This window comes from Neomonachus schauinslandi, chromosome 4 (genome assembly GCF_002201575.2).
Source record: "Neomonachus schauinslandi chromosome 4, ASM220157v2, whole genome shotgun sequence".
In the NCBI taxonomy this organism is placed as follows: domain Eukaryota; kingdom Metazoa; phylum Chordata; class Mammalia; order Carnivora; family Phocidae; genus Neomonachus; species Neomonachus schauinslandi.
In genome coordinates this window covers 136,166,622-136,194,435 of record NC_058406.1, presented here as the reverse complement: position 1 = coordinate 136,194,435, position 27,814 = coordinate 136,166,622, and the positions used below count along the sequence as shown (strand labels likewise).

The window sequence follows — 27,814 nt, the reverse complement described above, 5'->3', positions numbered from 1 at the left end:
ATTCATGATATACTTTTAATTGCTTCTATTTTTATGTATTTACAAGGAATATGCCGTAAAGGGTAACAAAATGTACAAGAGAGCACAGAATAGAAAAAAAATGAACATTCACACATTCAGCACGCTGAAGCCATAACAGCATCATAATGGCCTGGGAGTGTTAACATGGCTTCCTAAGTGGCTAAATTATACCCAGGAGATCCTCGCTCAGCAGTGTAAGCAGTTAGTGCTTTCAGACATTTTGGGAAGTGCATCCATTGCCCCATTCCAAGCTTAATTGCCATAATAAATGTCAATTAAAGCTCCTTTAAGATTTTAAACTGCAAAACTCAAGTGAAACTACTTATGTATAGACTCACACAAGACTTCCCTACATGAAGTCTCTCCTACAAGAGACATGGTGTATTTGCATTTACCATGGGATAGATATGTTCTAACAGATACACACAGCCAACTTGCATTCACTTAGAAAAGAAAGTTATTTTCTCTAGCTATAAACACATCACTTTTCCATGACTTATAAACTGTTACATGTTTTATATGTCAATAGAAATCCATTTTCTTTCAGCAAATGTATAGAGAGCACCTACTATGTGCCGGGACTGGAAATACAGTAGCATGTAACAAGGACAGAATGCCCCATCCCATCAGCATGGGGAGATCCTCCAAGATGCCAGCAGAAAGTCCCTTTCCATCCCTGATTGGATGTCTACACATGATTCTTTGTAACTTTTATTTATAAGGCTTAAAAGACAAATTACTCATCCAGTGCAAATATAAAACAGGGTCTTTGTTAACTTCTGAACGTGGCAAAAACATTTTTTTATGTCTTATGTACAGCTCACTAATTTGGGTGTCAACGAATTCCATTTTAGTTTAAGTAGCCCAAGCTGCCAATTGTTTGATATCATCATCCTCTTCTTCTGCCCTCCTGGAAGATGCTGGAACATAAAATGGATAAAAATTAGCAATTGGTTACATTCACACCTGCAGCAGAGAAAGCACGTTTGCATACGGGTATTAAAAGGTATATATTTATGAAACAAAAAATAAGTGCTAAAAGGGATTGACCTGGCTAATTATTTCAGGGAACTATCTGACCATAGGCAGTTGATGTGGGCAACAGACCTGCTCGGGATCGATGTGCAGCGGGGGACATGCCTGCCATTCTCCCTGGCATTCTATCTGGCTGTGCTGGGAGGGAGGAAGAAGGCACATTTGGAAGCCGGATATTTGTCATCTTCTTATTTAATTCTTCCTGCTCCAATTCTTCAAGTTCTGCCATCAACTCATCCTGAACATAGGAGAAAGAAAGAATTATGGAATTAACGTTTCAAGAAGTGGGTTTCCTCAAACACAATAATAAGAACATCTGCTACCCAATTGATATGTGAGAACCCAGTGAAATGGAATATTTATTTTAAGACTAAGTCTTTTTTGCAACACTGAGCAATGATTAAAAATGAATATTTTGGGTTGTGCAAATTTGTCGTAGTTAATCTTATAATACTTCAGTAAACAGTTATTCAACTAATTTGTGCTAGCTGAATATATAACCTCCACAATTTCTAGGAAATTTACACCTTGCCTGTCATTTTCCAACATATCTTTTCTTTTCTACTGTAACAAATTAAGAATCTGTAAAACTTTAATTGGAGCAAATATTTTCATCTCGGCTAACGCTTTTGAAAATAAAACAACAGGTATAGCAAAACTATAATGTACAGAAAGTAAAAAGAATCAAAGATACAAAGTTTCTCTGTAAAATTACCAAAGCCAATATAAATCATGCTGTGTGTTTGGGTTTAGAAAACTTCCAAGTCAACGTAGGTACACTGTACTTCCTTCTTTTAGCTATAGTCTCAGAGAGTCTGGTTTAATCCTAAACTATTCTCTACCTGAAGAAACTTAGACAAGACCAGTTTGAGACTTTAAAGGCATAAGTCACCTTATGTCAGATATGACATAACTGCAGTAGTTCAGATCTAACTGGCTCCATGAGTACTCAGGTAGAGTCCAACCCCCTCTCCGCCCCCAACTCTGAGAGAGGTTGGGAGTTGAAACTAAACTTGTCATTATTAGGATTCTAAGACTGTCACTATTAGAAATGACCTAAGGCGCTCTTACACTGGACCAAGGAGATTCTTTGTTTATTCATTCATTCATCACTGAACAAATTTATTGAAAGCTCATTCATGGTCAGGTACTGAATTCAATGCTGGGGATGAAAAGTTGAATCAACAGTCTCTACACTTAAGGAACTCATTATCGAATGTGGGAGAAAGGTAATAAATCATTATCTTATATTAAAGTGAGAGTAACAATACCCTGGGCCAAGACAGGAGATACTTAAGTCAACCACAACATTTGATCAAGTCAATTTATATCAGATGTGCAGCAAGCTTAACGATGGTCTGACCACTGTTAAATCTACCTCATGAAAGGGAAATAAATCATGAAAGTATATGTCGTCACTTTCACAGGCCATGTGAAATAATATGGCCAGTGTACTTGCGTGCTTTCGGTTTTCCACAGGCAATATGAATAAAGTGCCTTCAGAATGAATACTCTGATGCCTACTTCTGCTCACAAAATAAATGGGAACAAATATAGTAAATACAGTAATAGCAGCACACACTATCCTACACTGAATGGGTGCCCAGAACTGCCGATAGCACTTGAGAGTTATCAACAGCACCGAGAAGATATTGGTATTTTCTCTTTAGCAAATATGACAGAATAATCATCTCCTCCGTCAATTATAGACTTTGAGTACCAAACACTTGTTCACTGATAAAATAATTCTAGAATTTAAGGAACTTCAGAGATAATCTAGCAATACAGTAATTTTTCTTTTACAGATGAGAACTAAGGGTCAGAAAAGTGAAGAGGCTTACACAAAGTTGAGTAACAAATGGCAGAACCCAGATGTCCTCGTGAGCCCAGAGCCCTTTCCACCGCATCGAAATGCACTCATTAGATGCTTATTAGTCTAACCAGGGCTAGGCAACATTTTCTGTAAAGCGCCAGATAGTGATATTTTAGGCTTGCTGGTCACATACAGTCTCTGTTGCGCAGCCTTCTTTGTTTCTATTGTTATTGCTCTTATTTTCTGCAGTCCTTTAAACATGTAACATCCTTAGCTCAGGCACCATACAAAAAGACCACGGGAAGGATTTGGCCTAAAAGCCAAATTTTCTAACCCCTGGTCTACACCATTTGGGGAGGGGGGATATATATTTTTTATTTTAATTCCAGTATAATTAACATACAGTGTTTTATTAATATCAGGTGTGCAGTGTAGCTATCCAACAATTGTAGGCATTACTCAGAGCTCCTCATGATAAATGCACTCTTAATCCCCTTCACCTGTCTCAACCCCTGCCCTCATCCACCTGCCCCCTGGCAACCACCAGTTTGTTCTCTATATTTAAGAGCCTGGTTTGTTGTTGTTGTTGTTGTTGTTGTCTCTTTTTTTTCTTTGTTTTGTTTCTTAAGTCCCACATGTGATGGTCTACACCATTTTTAAAAGTTGTTGACACTCATTCCAAATGTTTCAGGTTTCCATGGAACCACATCTTACTTAGTAGATGCATCATTTTTAATACCACATAGATGTAGGAAGTCAGATTCTTTCCCATACTAATCAGAGAACTGGAAACATTTTGAAACATATAGTAGTCCTACTTATGTGTGCTTTGAGTAGAACAATTGAAATTCACAGTGCAGACACTACCATTATAATGATAGTCTTTATTATTGGATTGATTAATCTAAATGGAATGTGTGTGTTAATAATGCCACTCTACATTTATTTTGTTTCATAGCCTGAGTAATAAACAGAGGCAGACTAACCTCTAATTTAACAACTACAGAGCGTGATATGTCTGTTCCTTGCAGAGTGACACAATCTTTGTTTTGCCCAGATGTGTGAGCACTTGATTCCTTGTAATGGTGCTATTTCGGCTTCAACCATTAAAAGTCACTAACTCTACATAATCACATGCTGCCTTGCCTTAATAGCTGAAAACTTAATTAGGGGGTGGTTTGCTAAACCATATTAATCTTTCTTTTAAATCAGGGCTACCAGCACTTCATTTCCCTCTTAAGACAAGTACATCACTAACAAATATCACTTATTCTTTAATGATATTTAAGAAAATATTTAAGGAACACCGCCTGCTATATATGGGAGGAAGTTATCCTTTTCAGCAACCACAACACTCTGTTCTTTACACTGTGTTACCTACCTCATCAAAGTCATCGCCAAATCCAACCCGCTGAGAAAAGGCTTCTGAGATTTCTTGGGCAATATCCTGCTGCTCTGTGATCTCTTGCATCAAATCATCTATTTTGTTCAGATCCCTGGGAGATAATATGCTATTGAAATCTTTTAGAAGTTTACTTTAAAATTATGAGTTTAGATATAATCCCATATGAAAAATGAGTCAATTTTATGTAAACTCTTAGTTATTTCAGTAGGATAACAAAATTTTCTGGTGATAAGATTTATCAACTTTAAAAATAACTTGCATTTTGGGCGCCTGGGTGGCTCAGTTGGTTAAGCGACTGCCTTCAGCTCAGGTCATGATCCTGGAGTCCCAGGATCCAAGTCCCGCATCGGGCTCTCTGCTCAGCAGGGAGTCTGCTTCTCCCTCTGACCCTCCCCCCTTCTCATGCGCTCTCTCTCTCTCTCTCTCAAATAAATAAATAAGTAAATCTTTAAAAAAATAAAATAAAAATAACTTGCATTTCAAGAAAATTAATAATCCTACATTTGCACATGTATTTTAAATATTTGATAAATAGCCATTACATTTGGGAGGCACTAGAGACTAAAACTAACAATATTTGTAGATGCATTTTGAAATTTTGTCTGGTAGGTAGGGCATATGTAGAATTTAATAATATATGCTGCTGTGTATCAAGTCAGCAGGAAATGGTGCCATAGACCACCGAGGATCACCATGACCAAGATAAGCTGTGGCAACACTCAGCAGTCACTGACAGCAGCCTTTTAGAGAAGCTGGACTCTGGAACCAGAGATTTTTCTAGAATGCCTCATGGTTCTGAGATCCTGACTCCCTGAGGGCTTTCCCATAGCTGCTGATGCCAGAGGGAGAACACTAATGAGAACAGGGTGAGGCCTAGGAAGTTTCTAGCACCTGAGCGCCAACCCCCCCCCCCCTCCCCTCACCGCCCCCCCGGACCCTAACCACCAGCCTAAGCTGTCAGGATCTGAAGGACGGGATCTGGACTGCTTCTTCTGAATCATTCCTCCAGTTCTGAAACTAGGCCAAACTGATGGAATACCAGAGAAGTGACAACTTTCCTTATTATTAAGCAACCTAAACACTGAAATTGTGACTCCCAGTGGAATAAATACTTTGCAAGTTTCCCAGACTCTATATATGGGAAAAGCCAAGTAGTTTTACATAAAAAGTTTTCTTTTAGCATCCTCCTATCATCCCTTATTTCCAATTATTATAATTACATTTATAACAAATATACAAGAAACTTATTTATGACAAGGAATAAAGTCTGGGCCTGAGATTGAATTTTTCTCAAAAGGAATACAGTGAAATGCGGCTGCTCAACTACCTGGGGTGAAAGGCTGTGATTCTGTGATGCAGTTAGCACCCCGCTTACAGCAGTGAGAGAGGATTTTGACTCTGATAATGACTCTAATGATCTTTCTGAAGCTGTCAAAATGACATCTGATTGTCAATGAATTATCAAGGCAAGAAAATGTCAGCAAAGATGTCTTCACTGGCCCCAGCCTCCCACTCTCCCACTCTTCCCATCCATGGACACTTCTCTATATCCCTCAGGCACTCATTGTTCTTGTGCATCTTTGACCCAGAGGTCACTCTCACATCCAATCTCAGGAAAGCATCAGGTCCCAGGCATAGATTTCCTAGTGTGGATGTAAAGCAAATTATCACCAGCCCCACTACCACTATGAATATTGACAATGAGTGCTTACTTTGTGCCAGAAACTAGGCTAGGTGCATTGTCTCTAGTATCTCATTGACTTTCACAATGACTACACAAGGTCAGCACTATTATTATCTCCAATTTACAGCTAAGGAAATTGAATCAGGAAAAGGCAAAAGTAATTTGCTCAAGGACAGCTGGTAATGAAACTGGGATTATAACTCAGAAAATCTGACCTCAAATCCATCTCATAGCTATTATTCCAGGTCAGGGTTTCCCAAATACCTGTTAGTATCAGAATCACCTGGGGAACTTGGTGATAAAAACAAAAAGGCCCAATCCCTACCTTCCTTCAAGGAGCCTGGGCATCTGTGTTTTCTTTTGTAGTTTTCCAGGCTTGATAACCAAAGTTTGACAACCATTATTCGATAATTCTAACACTCTCGCAGATGTTGACATTTAGGCCTTTTTAAAAAATACAGTGTGAGGGGCACCTGGGTGGCTCAGTTGGTTAAGCATCTGACTTCAGCTTAGGTCGTGATCTCAGGGTCTTGGGATTGAGCCCTGCATTGGGCTCCCTGCTCAGTGAGGAGTCTGCTTGTCTCTCTCCCTCTGCCCCTCCCCCTGCTCATGCTCTCTCTCTTTCTCTCTGAAATAAATAAATAAAATTTTTTTTTTAAAGATTTTATTTATTTATTTGACAGAGAGAGGCACAGTGAGAGAGGGAACACAAGCAGAGGGAGTGGGAGAGGGAGAAGCAGGCTTCCCGCCGAGCAGGGAGCCCGATGTGGGGCTCGATCCCAGGACCCTGGGATCATGACCTGAGCCGAAGGCAGACGCTTAACGACTGAGCCACCCAGGCGCCCCAATAAATAAAATCTTTAAAAAAATTTTTAGGGCGCCTGGGTGGCTCAGTGGTTAAACGACTGCCTTCGGCTCAGGTCATGATCCTGGAGTTCTGGGATCGAGTCCCACGTCAGGGTCCCTGCCCAGCGGGGAGTCTGCTTCTCCCTCTGACCCTCCCCCCTCTCATGCTCTCTCTCTCACTCTCTCTCTCTCAAATAAAATCTTTAAAAAAATTTTTTTAAAGCCTATAGTACGAAAGTATTTACAGGTGGAGTATCAGACACTATTGAGACAACTGAGAAACATAAGGGCGAAATGAATGTCTTCATTTTCTCATGGTCCTTTTTTTTTTTTTTCCTACTCTAACTTCTAATCTTCCTTTGAGGGGGCATTCCATTCCAACATGTCAAAAAACCTCAAATGAGTAACTCCATTCCTGCCAAAATCATCATATAGCTCCAAAGGCTCTTCTCAACATTGAGGGAATTTATGACTTGGAGGGAGACCAAAGTCACTCACATGTTTTCATGAACTGCTTTCATCGCTTTTGCCGCAAAGCCCATGTTTCTTAACACCTCGGTGTTGGTGTGTGAATTTTCCAGGGCTTCTCTCTGGAACTCAATGGTGGAAAGTGTGCCATCAATCTGAGTGAGCTGCTTCTCCAACCTCTTCTTTCTCTTTAGTGCCTGCAATGCAGCTAAATAAGGGAGAAGCCACATTTATAAGGAGAAAGCCCAAGCCACTTACTCAAGAGACGTTTGCTCAACACCAACCATAGACTCAGCATTGTTGATCCCTACAGACACCAAGGATGCCAAATACAGTTGACAAACTAACACTAACATTTGTCTTTTCAATCACCCGCACCAACTACCACTCCCTCAAACATTTTGCTATTCTTTTCTTCCAAAAATCTGGCAAGAGGATGAAAGTGTCAGTTTTCATATTCCATTAAAATATATCTCAGAAGTATTTCTGTCAGTATAGGATTTTAGAAAAAGAATAGATAAAAATATGAGTAAAAATCATGCAGTAGAAAAATAAAACTTTAGAGGAAGAAAAAAAATCATAGTAACTGTCTATTCTAGCCCAGTTTATTTCAGAGACAAGCTAAGTTATGTGACTTTCTTGAAGGTAGACAGTGACTGGCAGCTAGAACCAAACCTAGGATGATGAGGTTCATGTCTTGGTCTAAAATGATTACGAGATGGTCAGCAAGGTTACATCTAACCATGAGCAACCATAAAATCAACACTGTTAGTCATACTCAAGGATTAGATGGCATGCTGGTAATAGAAAAGAGTGTTGCTTTCAGCAAAATATCCAAATACCCTCCTGGTTTAGCTCTTTACCTGCTTCATTTGAAAATCACAAAACTAAGAGTCTTTTTGACTCTGGCACTCCCGCCAAAAAAGACCTTAAAATAGGAGTTTTGATAGGGTATTTAAGGAGAGTGCAGGAAAAGAGCAGCAGAAGAATGTTAATATAAAGATGATTAAATGGAATTGGCAAAAGAACTCCAAATAGCTTTATGGTTTCAGAGCGAAGCACGTAAGTTACTGCAACAGAGATCTGAGAGAAGGCTCTCTTCGAACTCTGCTCTGGTGAATTTATTCTTATAATTCCAAGAGATTTGGTTTACTTATTCTAATGCTTTTTGTTTGGTGCACAAAGACTCATAGTCATTACAGTTTGTCAGATTTTACTGGCATCAATATGAAATATTACTCTATGTCCCATTTAATCCTCTTTGCCTTAAATTCCATCTTGTTTTATATTAATGTTTCAGCTTTTTGTTACAATTTGCCTATAATAATTATGGGGACCTCTATTTCAAAATTGTTTTCCATTTGCTCTATTGCACCTATTACAGATAGCATATACTTGAATATGTAGTTTGTGTGACTGTTTTCAACCCATTCAGATAGTCTCTTTTAACGTAAGATTTTAACTCATATTTATTTATTGTGATAACTGATATGTTATCTAATATCATCTTTTTATTATCATCTTTTTGTGTTTTCTGTTGTATTTTTTGTTAACTTCTGCTGTCTTGTCTTTATGTATATTGATCAAATTTTCTTTGTTCATTTCCCCCCTTTAATTTGTTGGATAATTATATATACTAAATTTATTCTCCTGAGAATACTCTTGTATTTTAAAAAGACACATACAATTGAGTTTTCTATCCATGTTGAAAATTAATCAGTATTGATAATTTACTGTTCCCAAATAAGATTCCTTTCTCATCCCAGACCTTCAATGTTTGATTGAAATAACTGCAATTTTATTAGTTCTAGATGATTACTAGCTGTTTTCACTAACCTTTCAACTTTTAAGGAAACTTTTATTAACAATTGCATTACGTTTGTCAGATTTTCTTACTAATGATTCTTGTATCCTACATCATCCTTTCATGAATTATTTTTACTTTGCTGGAATAAATATTAAAGTGTATTTTTTTTCCAGAAAAGGTGCATAGATATAAATTCTCCAAATACCTATAGATCTAAAGATGTCATCTTGTTTCAAACTTGAATAATAGTTTGGATTTTTTTTACAGAACTCTAGGTTTAAAATATTTTAAAAATGTTAACTATTCCATTGTCATTGGGTAATCAATATTCCAAAGTTTGATAATAATATTATTTTCATCCCTTTGTAGAAAATTTGTTAGCCTATTTCCTCTTTGGAAACGTTTAAGATTTTCTTTTTTACCTTAGAGTTATGAAATTTCACCAGCATAGGGCTAAGTGCGTGCCTTTTATTTTTTGCTTTTCCCAACTAAATATTCGGTGAGGTTTTTTTTTTTTTTATTCTGAAGAATTAAGTCTTCCTTCAGCTTGGGGAAACTGTATTCTTTAATGTTTTTTATTACTTTTTCCCCCTCCATTATTTCTCGCTACTTTCTTCTTATTTTTTTCTTAAGATTTTATTTATTTATTTGAGAAAGAGGGAGAGAGAGAAAGAGAGAACACGAGAGAACATGAGCAGGGGGAGAGGGAGAGGGAGAAGCAGGCTCCCCACCGAGCCTGAACCAAACCCAGATGCCTAACAGAGCCACCCAGGTGCCCCTGCCTACTTTCTTTTGAAATCCCTATTTATTTTTTTTATTTTTTATTTTTTTTTGAAATCCTTATATGATGGATGTTGGATTCCTTAGCTCTATCCTCCAATCTAATAATTTTTTGTTCTATGTTCTGGGATAATTCCTTAACTTTATATTCTGAATTACTAATTAGTCTTCAACTACATTTATTCTACTTTTTTACCCTCATTTATTTTTATTATGTTTTTCAATGTCTAAGAACTTTTTCTTCTAGCTGCTCATTTTTACGGCAGCCCATTCTTGTCTTATAATTCAATAGCCTCTTGAATCTCCCTGAAGATACCAACACAAGTTTTGTCTTTAACATTTTTTATTTCCTACATTATCTCTTGGGTTTGGTTGTTTGCTTTGCTTATCTTAACCCTTTCTTGCAATTACCTTTCATCAAAATTCTTTTGAGTCTGTGTTAAAAGCTTTCATTTATAAATGAAAGACTAGAATAGTTAGTGTAAGTAGCTGGGCTACTTGTGTGTTTTCCCATGAGGTCTTGAAAGGCAAGGCTGCCCAGAAGCTCTGCAGAAGAAGTAGGTGTGGTATTCCAAGGGAGGGAGCAAGTAGACAGGCTTGGCAAAGAAAGGCTTTATTTTAGGTGTGGAATTGTTCTCTATCTCCCTGGTGAGTGGTAACTGTCTTCCCATCCCTCCCTGCCCACTGTGGAAGTCCAAGGTTATCAGGTTCTGCTTGGCTTCCCTCTCCAGGTGCAAAATCACAACTGAAGTCCCTGCTAAATAGCACTGACATTTTATTTAGAAAAGAGTTTTTGTTTAACCCGTCCTTTAGGAGAGAACTAAAACAATTTTTTAAAAATTATCTGCATAAAGGCCTTTCTATGATATCACACAATATCCCCTGTATAGAGGCTCATCACATTAATGACCAGAGCTGTGCAAGGGCTTTCTCCCCAACATGGGAAGAATGGTCAATTGACCCCCTGTGCTAACACCCTACCTGTGGATCCGTATCTACTGCTGCATTTATCACACTGTATTATAATTATTTGTAAAACCTATTCTACCCCATCTCTACTACACCAGTTATAAGCCCTTTGAAGAAAGATGTAGTATCCTATTTCCCTATTTCCCCAGTACCTGGCCCAGGTCCTGGCACACAGCCAATAAAATACATAACAAAAATTAACATCGAGTATTTGTTATATGCCAAACTGGTGCTAAGTGCTTTATGTGAATTGTCATTAACTCTCACAAAAACTCCAAGAGTAGATGCTATTATTGGTCTACTTTCCAGAAGATGAAATGAATGAATATCAAATAAATAAATCTGATAATTTTGTAAACAGAAATGACAGCATGGTATAATAGAAAAAGTATGGCCTTCAAGGCCAGAGTGTGACTTCTCCCATGACTTAATAGATGTGTACTCTTGGGTAAGTCACTTCCCTTCTTTGTGCTTCAGTTTGCTGTTCTGGAAATGGGGATATAATCCCCACAATGCAGGATGATTGTTTTAAGAATTAGGGATATTATGGAAAATTAGGGAATTATGGAAAATACCTTATACAGTCCCCATGCAAGGTAGATACTTAGCAATTAGATATTATTATTAAAAATAGCAATTTATGTAACATTTATTAATTTATGCAATTGTGTATCTTATATCTGAGGCCAATGAGCAACAAGTTACCTGTTGTTGTTTTGTTTTGTTTTTTGCCGTAACTCACCATAACAGGAACATAATATTAGAAAACATTAGAAAATATTAGAAAATCTTAGGAAGCTAAGCTTCAAATACACATCTCCACCCAACATACCCAGAAGTGGAATGTTCCAAGTGTGTCTCCTCCCTATCTTGTTAGGCTGGTTCAGTGAAACTTAACTGGTATCCATTGACCCAAAAACATTTTCTTTTTTTCAGAAAAAATTTATATTTCTCTATTAAAAAATATACCATGTTTCCCGGTAAGAATTAATTTAGATTACTTTCTAAAAATCAAAAAATGCAATTTGATATAAAGGATGAGACTTCGGAGTTACTAGATTTACATTTTAATCTTACCCCTACCAATTATTAACTGTGCATAATAACCTTGGAGTGTGACCTTAACTCTTAAGTGACATTCCCTACTTGGATAATAATGATAATAATAATAGCAACAACAATAATACACAGATGACAATAGACCATTGTACTCTGGAGTCAAGTTGCCTACTTTCAAACCTAGGCTCCATCTACCCATATTTGGGTGACTTTACATAGGTTGTTTATTGGAAAATGAGGATGTAACTCATTCCGTGGTTAAGGATTAAATGAAATAACATATGCAAAGTCTTTAGTGCAGTGCCTGATGCATAGTGAGTGACTACTAAATACTAGGGATCTTTATAATCATCATCATTATCTCCTTCGCAGGATTGTCAGAACCATATGGTGGGAGCCACATGGTATAATGCCCAACCTTGCAAATGTTTGTTGTTAATAATAATGAGTTCTGGTTTGGACACAGTTTTAAATGCCTATGTTAACATACAGTTTCTGCCCTTCAAAGTACATGGGAGAAATTTAAAAATTCACTAAGAGTTGAGATCTCAACTTACATGTTCATTCCCATGCCACAAACTACGGATGGGCCTACACCAGAGTCCTAATCTCAGAGGGAGCCAGGCAGGTAAGGAAAAGTAAGTGAAGCAAAGAGAGGTTAGGGAGAAAGGCCTTCTTTGTTTTCTCACCTGTGAGAGAGAAAAAGACAGAGGAATATTAGTCTACTATAATAAAAAATAGTACAAGAGTGATAATAAATGGCAGTCGACCTTGATCCCGGGATCAGGGAGTCAACTGGAAGAAGCAGGAACTCTAGCAACAAGGCAAGCATTAAACCTGATTTACCGGAAGCAACCCCGCAGGCCCCGGTCCATGGCCACCATGCCCCGCCTCCCACAGCTCAAAAGAAGCAAGAAATCTGGATTTGCATGCAAAGTCCTCCAAATTTAAAATCTGACTTCCATGTTTCAAATCATCTTGGGTGAGCAAACCCAGTGATTTCTGCAGAGCTGGATCTGGTCCCAGGACACCAGACACTTCCTGTGACTTCTACCTGGCACAGGATGCTTCCCCCAAACACAAAGACAAGAGCCGTATGTTCCAAAGAACCAAGAAATATACGTGAAGAGTCTCCTGTGAGCTGGTTCTCACATGAAATGATGATGCCTCAGGCCCGCCAGGAGTTAGACGGGCTTTGATTTTGTTTTCTAATAAACAATTTGGGAAAAGAAAACAGCTGCCTATTTTCAAAGACAAGGGACAAATATCGCAAATTTAGCAGTGCTCCCGATTGGCAAATAAGGACGTTTTCAGAGCCATGTAATTCAACCTGTGTAGGAGGGTGCAATTCAATCTTCAAACTCCTGTATGTGCTTTTAAGCAGCGGGTGAGACCTGGACAGCATTCTTTCTGAAACAAAGGAATCTACTGTATTCTTTTGTGGTGGAGAAACAGCCAGGGGTTTTGTCGCTTCGCTTCACAGTGACGTTCCTTCAGCAATGGAATCGCAGAACAACGTCCTGTACGGACTGCTGCTAAGGATACATGAAGAGCCCTTACTACAGTCCAGTGAGGATGGCGGCTGAAACTTAAGAATTACTCACTTGAACCAAAATTCCACCAGCCTGAAGCAACTTTACTCCACTACTACATGGCCAGAGGAGGAAGGCTTTCAGTCATCTATGAAAAATAACCAGAAATGGCAGAAAAAAGTTACAGTTTCATTGTTCATATAACATATAGGGCATCTTGGTTTTAAAGGTCAGTCTGTTCTTCACTCATTGAGAGCATATACATGTGGGCATTGTTAATCCATTAGTTGGCAAAAAAAGAAGAACCTTTTAGAAACCATCATATCTAGTGACGATAGACAAACCCGTGTGTGAAATATGAAACTGCATTATGACAGCTCTTCTCTCTACCAGGAATGGATGATCTTTAGAGAAGGCCTAAAGGTGGGGCCTAGAAGAAAAATCCCAGAGAGTGCTTAAGAGACATATGTCACACATAATTGGTCACATCGTCTTTTGCTTTTAACTGGGAAGGGTCACAATCATGTTGTTTTATTTGAGAACCTTTAAGGTGAGCCCTGTTCTTATTCACATACAAATCACTTCATTAATTAAAGAATACCTTCTATTTATGGCACCTTGCTTTAGTTCTTGAAAAACACAATCTGAATAAGCATCATCCACGGTAAGCATTCTACAAATGGAATGAAAACAAAATGTTTCTGTTCAAAGTCACAGGCTAGATGGAAAACAGCTGGGAGAATACTAGAAAATTGTAAGGTTCATTTGGCCTGGACCACCCCATCATGAATTTCCCTGGCCTTCTTCAGTTTAAAAAAATATTCTCATCCATTCATGTCAGCCAGCCCAGGAATAGATACTGAAGATCTACCACGCAGCCAGCACTGTGTTGGGTACTGCAGGGACAAAGAAATAAGGCTATAATCTCCAAGGGTCAAATACAAAGTGGGTGTTCAACCACTTACTCATCATTGAACAAGCATTCAGTAAGCATCCATTATCTTCCAGAAACTGTGACTGCAGATACTAACGTGTATAAGTTACATTTCAGTAGCTGAGGAGACACAGAGGGAGAATAAAAGGGGCCATGTAGAAGGTAGGTGGGTGCACAGAGGGAATGGACAAGCTCTCTCCGGAGGGTAAGGGAAGGCGCCACAGAGGAGGCAATGTGGATGAAGCCAGGGTGACAGTCTACACGAAGACGCAAACAGCAAACACACCGCTCAGGAAGGAGCACGAATGATAAAAGGTGTCATAGGACGGATTCCTCCCGGATATAGGATATAGGAGAAGCCAGAAACCTTAAACCCCAAAATAGAGCAAATCACACCAGCTTGCCACACTGACTGGATCTTATAAGTAACCTCCATATTTTCAGAGGTCTCACCAATATTAAATGTCATAAAAAGGGTAAAGAGTAAGCTAAAAGACTAGAACACAGCAATGCTGTGGTGTATCATACAATGGCACAGCAGATGCCTGAGAAAACAGTAGAAAGGAAGGAAATTGGAGAAAGTAAATAAGAGATATTCTGAGGAAAAGGACATTTGAAAGCGGAATAGTGCTGTAAGCAAGCCAGTGACGTTGGACTGAAATCTGTAGAAAAAAAGAGAAATGGTGATTGATTAATATTATAAAGTATAAGAGATTAGAAAGAGGATAATTAGCACCCTCTCCCATCTCCAGAAAGATAGGAAATGGACAAAGGAAGTTAAATGACTTTCCAACAAAAATGACACAACTCTTTTTTCTAAAAAGCTCACAGCTACTTTTGGAGATGAAGCAGTTCTTACCACCAGGACGTCGCACAAGAGATTATTAAATCTGAGAGTGAGAAGTCATGACCAAAACGTGCTATCAGCCTTGAGTTGTCAAAAAAAGGAAGAATGCTTGCATAAGACTCATTTTATATATCCACTGGAATTCTTATTTCTTATAATTAATTGCTTCTAAGGTCGATTGCCAGGCAAGTTAAATTAACCTGCTATTGGAACAACATACCAATGTAGTAATTAAAATGTATTTGATACTCTTTGTAAAAACCCAATTAAATGTTTGACCAGGCAGAATATATAACTGATTGAATGGATGAGTTTTTTTACTTGCTACTGGTATTATTACTAGCCTCACACATTGGTAACCTCTAGGGCCTGCTACTGCCTAAAATGTAGGGAAAACAGTATGAGTATGAAACTAGCGAATATTAAATAGAAAAAGTCAGAAATAGCAATTATGCTTAATTCTAGAGGGTAGACATATGCACCTATAAATGTAATTCTATATTGTGTACATATATACATGTGTATATGTATCTGTATGTATGCATGCACATATATGTGTGTATTTATATGTGTGTATGAATATGCACGTGTGTATAAATGTATATATATATATATGGATGTACGTACAACATAGTTCTATTTTCTACTTATAGGAAGTGTTCCTTGTTCATATGATGCACCAATATTTCCTATTACTGTGTCCGTGGCTTACAGGTGCTCCTGAGAACCAACAAACTATATCCCTACAGCGCCCTTAAACTCTCACCGCCTATGATTCTGTGATTATTGCCTTGAGATCCCATGATCAACAAATCATGAAAAATATATAGCTCCTACCCTCAAGATCACTATTCCCATTTGAAATTCTTTAAGAATAGGTTTACCTTGCAATTGGTGATGAACTACATTATTCTTTAACTTCGCAAGTTTAAGTGGCTGAACAATACTCAACAAATGTAGTTTATATAAATAAAATTTTTCAAACTGCTCACAAAAAGATAAACCAAAGGCTTATATATGTGATCTTTAAAATATGTATAAACTGGTTTAACATAATTATAATATCTTTTCTTGCTGTAGTTAACAGAGTAGAAGTTTTGAGTTAGGATAATATCTTGGTTCAAACTCCAAGGTTATATTGACTTTCACTTATATGTACTAAGTATATGGCAAGAATCGGTCATGGAATTTGCACTGATCACTGAGAAAGGCCTATTCAACAATGTTATTACTGCTAAAACAAATAAGATACACCCATTATGGATATGTAGCATATAACACTATATGAAAGAACCAAAAAGATTCACCAGAAATTCATATTTAGAGAATAAAATGTCAAAAGTGTTTGTCTAATATTTGGTTGCAGGATTTTATTCCTCTAAATTTATACGTGAGCCAAATGTAAAAGTATACCTTTTATTTCATTTAACCTGGATGGTTGACATTAAATTTTAATTTTTAAATATTTCAACTTCTACTGCAAATATCCCCAACTCTTAACAGAGAATAATCATCTTCTCCTTTCCTGTCATTTTTATACCACCATTCTTGTTTGCTTGCTTTCGGGGGGTGGTTTTGTTTTGAGGGTAGTGATCACAGCATTGTCATTTAAGTTACTAGGTCGCTAGACTGAGGGAGAGTTGATAGAGGTTGCCCAGAGCAGGTGACAGTGGGGCTTTAGCGAGACCCCATCCTCTCATTGGAAATACCCACAAGTTAGAGATACCTTGGAGAAGAGCTTAGCAGTGGGCTCAAAGATTCATTGGTTTGGGTTTAGGAGCTCTCACTGCTTTAAAGCATAAACTTTGGACTAAGTCCTAAATATTTCCAATAAGCAATTCCCTATTAGAACCATTTGTTTGAGGTAAGAAATCAAGATCTCCAGTATACAAAAGTCAGTTATTCAGGAAATAGATTATTATTTGCTTTATATTTATTCCAGACTCTTGCTTTTTTGCTCCTTCTCCTTCTGCAAACTTTTAAGCCAATTGTGTGTTTGTTGAACTTCTATCAAATGATAGTCAAAAGAAAACAGGAGAAACTAAAATTACCAGTTTGTTCTAAAAGTTCTGGTTATGATTTACTAAGACAAAAGATTGAGAATGGAGTTTTAAAAAATAAATCCTCAATATTACCTATATATTTTAAGTACCTGTGATAATTTTGTTCCTTAAAAGTACAAATAGAGGGGCACCTGGGTGGCTCAGGCGGTTGAGCACCGGACTCTTGATTTCGGCTCAGGTCATGATCTCAGTTTCGTGGGATGGGGCCTGTGTCAGGCTCTGTGCTCAGTGGGGAATCTGTTTGAGATTCTCTCCCTCTGCCCCTCCCCCTGCTGTGTGCTCTCTCTCTCTTTCTTAAAAAAAAAAAAGTACAAATAGATTCACATGTACTTAAACATATTACAAAAAATGAATCCCCAAATAAGTCACTCTCGCCTTTGCCAAACCTGATTGCCAAAGTAAAGCATTGTAAACTTAAAAAATTCAGTATTAGACCTTGCCTTATGTCTCATTAATTCGACTATCACGCCTTTGTCCCATTTTCTTGAAAATGAAATCTGATCTGAAATTAGTAGTTCTAAGTACTGAGAAACACACAAGTAATTCTAAGTACATCTGAGGGCAAGCTTACAATGATCTGCTATGGTTTCTCAAAATGTATAAATCATATGACTTTGGCATAATCATGGTGTTAATAATAAATTTTCTACCTTATTGTGGCTAATTCAATTAACTGCAAAATAACATATATCAAGGAAAATTGTATTCTTTGTATAATGTAAGTATTTTGCGAAAAGCTCTATTATCCAGCTTTGTGAAACTTAAATGAAGAACAATAATACTGACTACTCCAGAATGTATAATGCTGCTCCAAATTCATGAAGAGGAAAAAAAAAAAAACACAACGAAACTTGATGTAGTTACATAACACAAGAAACAGTACCAATTACCCTTCTAGAAGTAGCTACAACACATCAGCAAACTGTCAAAATCTGTGCCACAGATACTTGAAAGAACACTTCTAGAACAGAAACACCCTACACTGTAGTTCCTGAGAAATTAGAAAAGAAGACAATGATAACTAGAAGCCAATATAAGCTCACAAAGATGAAAAATATCAAACTAATCTCACTGGCCTGTTTTCTTTGGATTAGTAGATGCTGACTCAAGGAAAAAACCATAGACCACCTGCTAGCCTTCTAACATGCACATTGAAATCAACCAGAAAGGCTTGAGTATCACAATCCTGAACTTATCCCAGATTTCTCGAAATAAAATCTCCTGGTGTGGCATTTTAAAAAGCTCTCCAGGTGAATGTGGTGAAGCTAATATACTCTCAGTTCATAAATCAGCATTTGTGAAGCAGAGGTGTGTGAATATAGTTTGGTTTTAGGAATATAATCCACAAGGTATACTGAAACATTGTAAGGGAAAAGAGAAAAAGTTGGAGAAATAAGATGATACCAGCTAGAAATGTAGATCAGGTATCTTCATAGCTAGATGAATAACTGAACTCACTGAGTGCTGATCTATCAAATTGGTAATCATGCCTTACTTGAATCCTAGATGAAATGTTACTATAATGTAGAGGTTATCCTGGAATGAAGTCTCTAGAGACATACCATGAGGCTCTGTCCTCGGGTTCTGTCTTATTCAATATATTTTAACAAAGACCTTGACAGAAAAAAAAAAAAAAAAGCTGTTGATCCAGTTTGTGACTGGTTCAACAAAAAGAAATAGCTCATATATAAGATAGTAAAATTAGAATTTTAAGACTTAACTGAAAATAAGGAGATATTTAACAGAAATAAATGTAAAATACTGAATGCAAGCTTAACATATTGATTTAAATGGGGAGAGGGTAAATCCGGCTGGGATTTTTCACTCTTTCCAAATCCACTGGGGAAAAGCAACTGATCTGCATCTGAAAAAGCACAAGCAAACTGAGGCCATATTAACAGAGCAAAAAAGATAACAAGCCCAGGGCATTCTGCTGGTGGTACCGAAGTGGATGCATGAGGATGTAAGTCTACTAGGATCCCTGCCAGGGCTCAGAGGGGGAAGGGAGGTAGTAGGAAAGTGAGAAGTTTTAATACTACAGCTTAAGTGAATAGACTCCCAGGGCCCATTCAGATATTTTAGGTTTCCCCACCATGGGGTAAAAGCCCCATGGGAGTTCCTGAGGTTGGGGGAAAGAAACTGGGGGTGAAAACTGAGGAAGCATCAGATTTCCATTGATCTATGTTTTCCAGAAGAGGGAAGAGCAGTTGACTGGAGAGTAAGACCTGATTCGCATATGGGTTGTTAATGCCCCAGGAATAAAACTCTTTGTTTTCGGGATGCCTGGGTGGCTCAGTCAGTTAAGCGGCTACCTTCGGCTCAGGTCATGATCCCAGGATCCTGGGATAGAGTCCCACATCGGGCTCCTTGCAGGGAGCCTGCTTCTCTCTCTGCCTGCCGCTCCCCCTGCTTGTGCTCTCTCTCTCTCTCTCTGACAAATAAATAAAATCTTTAACAACAAAAAAACTCTTTCTTTTCTCTGGCCCCAGAATACACAGAGTATGGCACAAAAGAATCAGATAATCAGGGGCACCTGGGTGGCTCAGTTTGTTAAGCGTTTGCCTTTGGATCAGGTCATGATCCCAGAGTCCCCGGATCCAGACCCATGTCAGGCTCCCTGCTCGGTGGGGAGTCTGCTTCTCCCTCTCCCTCTGCCCCTCCCCCCTGCTCGTGCTCACGTGCTCTCTCTCTCTCTCTCTCTCTCTCACACACACACTCTCTCTCTCTCTTAAATAAATAAATAAAATCTTTTTAAAAAATCAGATAATCAGAGGCAAGCAAACACTCTATGATGATGCTTGGTTGTAATTTGAATACTGGAGAACTCTGAGACTCTTCAAAAGGACTACAGAGTCACGGTACCACGTGAACTTCCCTCAAGAAAACTAATTCAGGCTGGCTAATGAGGATCTGTCAGTAGCTTCAGAAATGTGTCTTCAGCAGGAAACAGAGGGACATGGGTAGCTATTTCTCATCTGGGTCCCTGGGTTCCATGGAGGAGGAAGGAAGCAACAACAGGCACGGTGAGGGGAGAAAACAGTAGAGGGTAGATGTTTCCAGTTTAGCACCTCACCAAATACTAAATGCCTCCTCAGTTCCCAATCTTTAGTGGGCATCAGAATCACTGCGTTATCTGTTCAAAGTTCAGATTTCTGGACCCTACACTCAACCTACTATGTTAGAACTTTGAGGGGGTCCTTGTGAGTGCACATTTTAACAAACACCCTCAAGGAATTCTGATGCAGGTGATCTGAGGGCCACATTTTGAGAAACTCTCTTAAGAAAGAAGGTCACCAGGTAAGAGATATCTCCCAAGGGAGCTTCCATCCATCAGGGCCTTCTGCACTCTGCATCAGTCTCTTATTACCTGAGCCATGCATGCTTTGCCCCGACTACTTTGGCAACAAAGCTGATACCCAGCTGACACAGATGTGATTCTTTTTATACAGAAGTCCTTCTGATCCCGTGTCTGAGACTGCAGAATTCAACTCCATGATGACTATAATAAAAAGCAAACTTAAGAGCACAAGGAGGTTTGTGCACTAGGCTAAAACAATGCGATCATGCTCACACCCCAAACTCCAAGGAAGACCAAGTCTGCATCATGACTCTGAAAACAAACTTAGCCTTGCTAAAAAATAAAAATAAAAGATCCCAGGCTTCAAAGTGAGCTGGCTTACTCAAATAAAAGCCTCTCTGCCCTAGGGTCTCATTCATCAGCTACCTGATGAAGAGTTGGAAGGGCCTCAGCTGCCAGGTTTCACCAGAATCATGTGTAATGATACTGAGGAGGGTTGTGGCCAAATTCACTCCTTCCTAGTCTCAACCTTTCATCTCTCTGAGCCCACTTCCTACAGCCTGAGGCCTATGGGTAACCCAGACTGGATCCAGCCTCTCCACATAATTACATATTTGACGTTCCTGCTCAGCCTAGGACAAGGTAAGTAACAGAGGCACCTAGGATGGAAATTTAAGAGGACAATAACTCTCAGGGTCACACAAGTGTGTGCTAGGGGTCTCTCTCGCCTCCCCCTAGACGGGGCCCTGGGAGGCAAAGCTCAGCACAGTAAGCGGTAACTGAGAAGTGCCAGAGGGAGTTGAGGTCACAGAACAGGAGATACAGAGAAATGACTGCTGTCCTCAAATATGTGAAGGGTCTTCACATGACAGATGGAGTAGATTTATTCTATGTTATTCAAGAAGACAACAAAATTTGGACCAGTAAGTGGAACTTAATAGGAAGCCAATTTCAGCTGAAAAAAAAATTAGTTATTACAATGGCTGACACTTAGAGAGCACTGAATTAAGAGCTTTACACAATAATTCCATTAATCCAAACAACTCTGAGGATCAACCTTATCCTCACAATTATGCAGATGAAGGAATTGAGAATTAGGCCTAGTAAATGGTCTAAAGCCACACAATGTCTAAGTGACAGGGCAGGGCTAGGAATCAAACCCAGGTTTGTCTGCTTTGAAGCTGAGGTTCCTAACTACAACACTGAGTTACTTTCTATCAAGTGTGTAAAAACTGGATCAGGACGTTATTTTTAAGCAAAATATAACCTATGGCCATCTCTTAGTGATGTTATTTTTTAAAAAGACCTCATAAGGGAGGCTAGAATAGTGACCCCCCTAAGGTGTTCCACCAAACCAGTGTGGCAGGAAGGGTTTGCAGTACGCTGAGGTGCTGATTCCTTCCGCCCGGGGTATCAAGCGTCCCCCAGCTGCTAGTCCCCGGTTATCCCAGGGAAGTGCACAAATCAGCGCCACAGATGCCATGATGTGAAAACAAGTTAGGAAGCGCTTCAGGACGAAAAGACCATGTATTCCTAACTTGTTAACATTACTATGGATTTAAGTTCCTCATCCTTAACCCTGGCCATAGGGAAGAATCGCCTGGGGGCATTTTTTTTTTTTTAAGATTGATTGATTGAGAGAGAAAGAGTATGTGTGAGCAGGGAGGAGCAGAGGGGGAGGGAGAGGGAGAAAGAATCTGAAGCAGACTCCACACTGAGCACGGAGCCCAAGGAGGGGCTGGATCCCACGACCCCAATATCTTGACCTGAGTGGAAACCCAAGTCAGACGCTTAACTGAGTAAGCCACCCAGGCACTCCCTGGGGGCACTTTTTAAAAAATATTGGTGCCTGAGCCCACCCCAGTCAATTATATCAGAATCTATGGGGTTGGGACCTGGGCATCAGGGTGACTTAATATACAGCCAGGATTGAAAACTGCTCTTGATGACAGTGCTCAAAAGAAAAAGATTAAGTGGTTTGCAAAAAGTTTGCTTTTCCACAAAGCAGATGACCAGTTATAAACGAAGGGTAATCTATGTAAACTGCATTTAAAGAATCTCTGACCTCCAATTTTTTTTTCTTTCTTCTTTTTCTAATATGGCTACTAGAAATTTTTTTTATTAGTTTCAAAGATAGAATGTAGTGATTCATCAGTTGCATATAATACCCCGTGCTCATTCCATCAAGTGCCTTCCTTAATGCCCATCACCCAGTTACCCCATCCCCCCACCTCCAAAATTGTTAACCAAATTATAAATCTCATTCCAAGTGTTAATCTTTTAGATCAACAGGGCCTTGAATATCATGCGTGCTGCAAAGCCAATTTGGTGGTGCACACTCGGGTTCTTTTTGGTAGATTACGGTAACTACCAAAGAAGTTTAAGGTAAGAATTAGCTATGCCTGCCCAACTTGGTATGAGATACAATAAGAGCAAGTTTCAGACTAAATTCTGCATAAACAAACATACACTGGCAAGCAAAAACAGTTGGTCAGCTTGTTCCATTAGCTCAATGAAGTCCTGACTGGACATCCTTTCGGGAGCTCCAATACACCCCATATGAAAGGCTCACTGAAGGCAGCAACATCAACATAGGGTGCTGAGCCCTGTGGGAGGTGCACTCTGTCAAAAATACACTTGAACCAAGAACTGGATGTGGCACTGATCTAAGATCAAGCGTCAGGTACCCTTCCCTTCTAATGTTAAGTTAGTTATACACCTAGTAGATTTTTATCACCTGTTCTTACAATGGGAAGCAAGGAGGTGTCTCTAAACTATTTTAGCCAATCCACATATTTAGAATATCTGTAATTTCACCAATGAGATTTCACTTCTAACATTTATTATGCTAATTTAGAAGTTACTTGCTTTACCAATAAAACCCATTTTTGACATTCAGAATGCTGTCAAAGCTTCTGCTGTAGAAAAATAGATCACTGAAGAATTTGTAGTGGCCAGGAGTGTGGCCCTTTCTGATACAATGCTACTTGACCAGTCAACCTACTATTCTTGGCAGCATGCTGGCTGACCAACCATGTCTAAAAGTAAAACTTTAACTGCACATATATTATGTCACTCAGATTATAAATTACAGCCCTTATAGCACAATATACAGTCCTGTATAATACATAGCCTTGTATAACACAAGGCCCATTTTGTACTAACCATATTGGGCCTGATAACACTATGAATGTGAAAGAAAATATTTCTTAGTAGCTAGTGGAAAACAGAAACTATGTGTATATGAAGTTATCTGATTTATTGGGAAAATGCTGATATTGACAGGGTTTCTAATACATGGGCCTGTACATGAATTCTTTCCATAGCTTAGAATACAGATGAACTCATGCTAACCAGCCTCTTTCTACTCCCAGAACCACTGTAGAACCAGGCCTGGGCTAACAGCAGTGAAGTTCCCAAGGATAAATGATAAAGAATAAGTGGCTTTTCTAAGCTCAGTTGGTTATTTGCACATGATACCTGCACCTGTTACTTCTCTGATTTAAGGAAGTTAGACTGATGTTCTTAAATTAATGTTGTCTTTAATTTGGGGGGTCTTAATAAAGCCAGTTTGTAATATATACTTTAGTGCACTGCCCATTGAAGAACATTTTTGAAAAAAATCAGTAAAATGTACATTACCTTATATTTTTGTCTTCCAAAAGCAAACCTACATTTTCACCACTTCCTAGAAGCAGATGTTCAATTTTTAAGATTTTTTTTAAAACCAGTATTTACTGTAGATAAAGCAATATACAGACCCGAAAGGATGACAGACAGACATCCCTTGAGAGACATGCAAATTTCAGAGTGCATATCAAACTGAAGAGAAAGAACAGGGAAGCAGAGCTGCCCATGACTTTTTAGCAGGCCATAATGGCATGGTATCTCTTTAGAAATTGCCATTAAATAGCTCCCCCAAACATTTTCGGACCGAAAGTAAAAATAGAAACCAGCATTTAACTGTAAAACAGGCTAGCATGCCGGAGCAGAGCAGCGGCAGAGAAAAATGAAACTTGGCCTTTTTATCGTTGGTGGTAAGTGGACACAAATGTATCAGGCACATTTTTTATGGGAAGCAGCAGGGTTTTCAAGGTCAGCTCCAGAAGACATTATTCCTTTCCTGCATTAAACAATGGCAGCGTCATTTAGGGCTAAGTAAATCTTCCCAGGGCTTTGTTATCACTAATGAAGCCTGACTTGTGGATGCGAGTTTCAGGATTAGGTGGTGGGCAGAGTCCTGGACTGCAGCTTCTATTTCTGAGTCTGCCATTACAAAACCACTTTTATTTCTAGTGTTACAAGACCAAATCATTTCAACCTCGTGTCACTGCGCTGTTTACATCTATTCTCTATAAAGAAAGGCCGTGGGAGTAAATCTGGCCTCCTGGGGAACAGGTGCTGTGGGCCGGATTGTCCCCAAGGAAAGCGCTGGAGGAGAAGGGTGAGAGCTCACTCCTGCGGCCAGACCCCAAGCCTACCTCGCTTATTCTGCGTGCCGTGCTTCTTGGCCAGGGTGAGTTCCCTCTGGATTCGATTTTCCAGGTACTCTTGTTTCTTGCTCAGCATCTCCTCGGTCTCCCGAAGTCGGGCCAGGGCCTCCTGGGGGCTTGGAGCAGCTCGGCTTTTAGAAGAGCCTCCCCCTTTAAAGAACTTGCCCAACTTGCTCATGGCTGTGGATTTGAGGGGCGAGCGGTCCCGGGAGTGTCTCAGGAGCTCCCCGGGCCGCGTCGGGGTAGCAGGTAAGCGAGATCGTCCTCTGGTCTCCGGGGGGGGGAGGGGAAGGAGGCCGAACTAAAAGGCAGCGCTCCTGGGAATCAACAAGTCTTCGGGGGCAGGTGACACAGACTCCCGGGCATTTCCTGGCGGCCGGCTGGGCCCCGCCCCTCGGCGCGGCTGGGGCGGGGAGGGCCCTGGAGTCGGAGGTGCGCGTCCCGGCCGGCGCCACCCAGCCCTCTGGGAGTTAAAGGAGAGCAGGGGGAAAGAGAGAGTCGAAAAGATTGACAAGACTGCAACTAAGTTGCCGCTCGATCCACACTGAGGACACACCCAGGGTTGAAGGACTGACTAGTTGGCGAATGGCTCAGAGAAAAGCGAACCAATTTCCCAGGGGTCTCCTCTGAGTCCTGAAAGTGTGCTTTACCGACCCAGATTAAATTAAACAACAAACGAAACTTGATTCCACACATGTGTTTTTGCTTGCGAGTGTGTGTGAGCACAGTGTTTCTGTATTCAGGTCTCTGTCCTTGTGAATAAGAATATTCAGGTATGTTCGTGCAGGTGTATATTGTGTGTGAGGCAAGGGCTTCCGGGCCATTTGTCTGCCGCTCGGAAGCAGGTCTGTGGGCAAGCGGTTTACTCTAGGAGCAACTGGTCTGACTGGGCTTGTCTCTGCAGATGTAGACTCCGGGCAGGTAGATGTGTGCCTGGCTGCCAGCTGGCATGGATCGATTCTAGATCATCCTCACATGGCTTGAAGTGGGTGAAAGATGGTATTCCTCTCTTTTCCTAATGTCAGGACTGAGTGTGATTGCTACATTCAATTCTGTAATTAAGCATCTGAAGCTTTCAGTGTGGATGTTGGTGTATCAAAAACCTTTAATGGAGTGCCCTTGTGTTTGTAAATATCTTCACAAAGACACCTAAGAACAAAAAGGAGAGAGCATCCTAGAAAAAAGAAACATTCTGTTCATGCTCACTATCTCAGTCCTGTTTATTAGAGCTGCAGGCAGAGAGTTTGGTAAGATGAAAGGACAGCAGTAGATAATGATTATGGATGCTGTAATACAACTGAAAACCTGTGCTGAGCATGCTACAAAGACATGGAATATGGAATTGAGCCTATGTTCTAGTTTTGAAGGGCTAGTAGATACTCCCACATAATACACCCCTATTTGATCAACATTACCCAACATCATCAGAACCTATTTGTGATGTTAGCTAACCACTGATTGTTAAAGGGGAACAAAGCCTCCATTACTATAACAAAGACACCGTGATACCCACGATCAATAACCCAATTTTGTCTGCCATTACAGTAACACAGAGCAGCAGGTTGATCCATTTTATCCAACATTGGTGTAGCCAGCATCAAATTTTGACAAAGAAATAGAACATTTTCACAGAGGCTCACTGGTAGAGATCTTACACACACAAACATGTGAACTTATCATTTCCCAATAACTCTAGCCAGCCACCTCTGATCATTTCCTGCCCGGCCTTGTAAGGCGCTTATGGTCTGAGACACATATGTTACTATAATCTCATATGTGTCATAAACTGTAGTAAGTATTGTATTTCATTATTATCTAAATATTTCATGAATCTGTCTCGCAACTTATTTTCTTGAGAGTTCAGAAGGAGCACATATTCTGCTATGGTTCCCATTGCTGGTTAGTTTAACCAATCTTTATTAAAAGTATTCTATATATAAGGTACTAGAAATGCAAGTATAATCTGCCTTCTAGGAGGTTACCTTCTAGTGATAGCCATCTTTTGAGCACTTACTATGTGGCAGGCACACTACATGGATCATTAATAACCCCTACATAAACCACAAGAAATAGATATTGCTATTTCTATTTGACAGATAAGGAACCAAAGGCTCAACTGGTAACTTTGCCAAGCTCACACAGGCAGTTAGAGGGTAAGAGATCTTTCTATTTTAAGCTTATGGTCTTCTCATTATTTACATGATCTTCTTTCCCTCTATGTGGCTTGGTCCAGAGGAGAAACCCATTAAGTACTTACTTAATTAAATAAAATGGGGGATGAAGAGGCTGGTATGATGCATTAACATTAAGGGATCCTCCAAGCATTATTGAATTCACTGAGGGGTATATTTGAAAAGAACTTCTCCAGTATAGCAAAACATTCTTTTGTAGTTCACTAACAACTGCTTTTTGTTGGGAGAACATTGAAAAAGTGGAAAGTTATAATGAGGACTTCCTTACTCATCCTTCCCTCCATGTTTTCATTTAACAGATATTTATTGAGCATTGAGCATCCCTTTGTTCCAGGCATTATGTTAGATGTTGGAAAGACTATTAAGAACAAGATAGAGGGGCACCTGGGTGGCTCAGTTGGTTAAGCGGCTGCCTTCAGCTCAGGTCATGATCCCAGGGTCCTGGGATCCCTGCTAAACAGGGAGTCTGCTTCTCCCTCTACCCCTCACCATGCTCTTGTGCTTTCTCTCTCTCTCTCAAATAAATAAATAAAATCTTTTTTTTAAAGAAAAAGATAGAGATATTTTA

General features: G+C 39.5%; 1 protein-coding gene across 2 annotated transcripts; it reads right to left on the bottom strand.

Annotated features, from left to right (window-relative positions):
• CHMP4C (charged multivesicular body protein 4C) lies at nucleotides 1-25,420 on the bottom strand. Of its 2 annotated transcripts, none has more exons than XM_021688190.1 (5): nucleotides 25,043-25,420; nucleotides 7,303-7,480; nucleotides 4,251-4,365; nucleotides 1,129-1,294; nucleotides 1-941 (listed from the first exon to the last, which is right to left on the bottom strand). In XM_021688190.1, exons 1-5 carry the CDS (start codon nucleotides 25,230-25,232, stop codon nucleotides 877-879), a joined length of 714 nt encoding a protein of 237 aa, XP_021543865.1. In that variant the 5' UTR covers nucleotides 25,233-25,420; the 3' UTR covers nucleotides 1-876. The 2 variants fall into 2 exon arrangements, with proteins under 2 accessions (XP_021543865.1, XP_044770177.1); XM_044914242.1 differs by having other exon boundaries at nucleotides 1-928; nucleotides 1,179-1,294.
• Nucleotides 25,421-27,814: the final 2,394 nt, after the last annotated feature.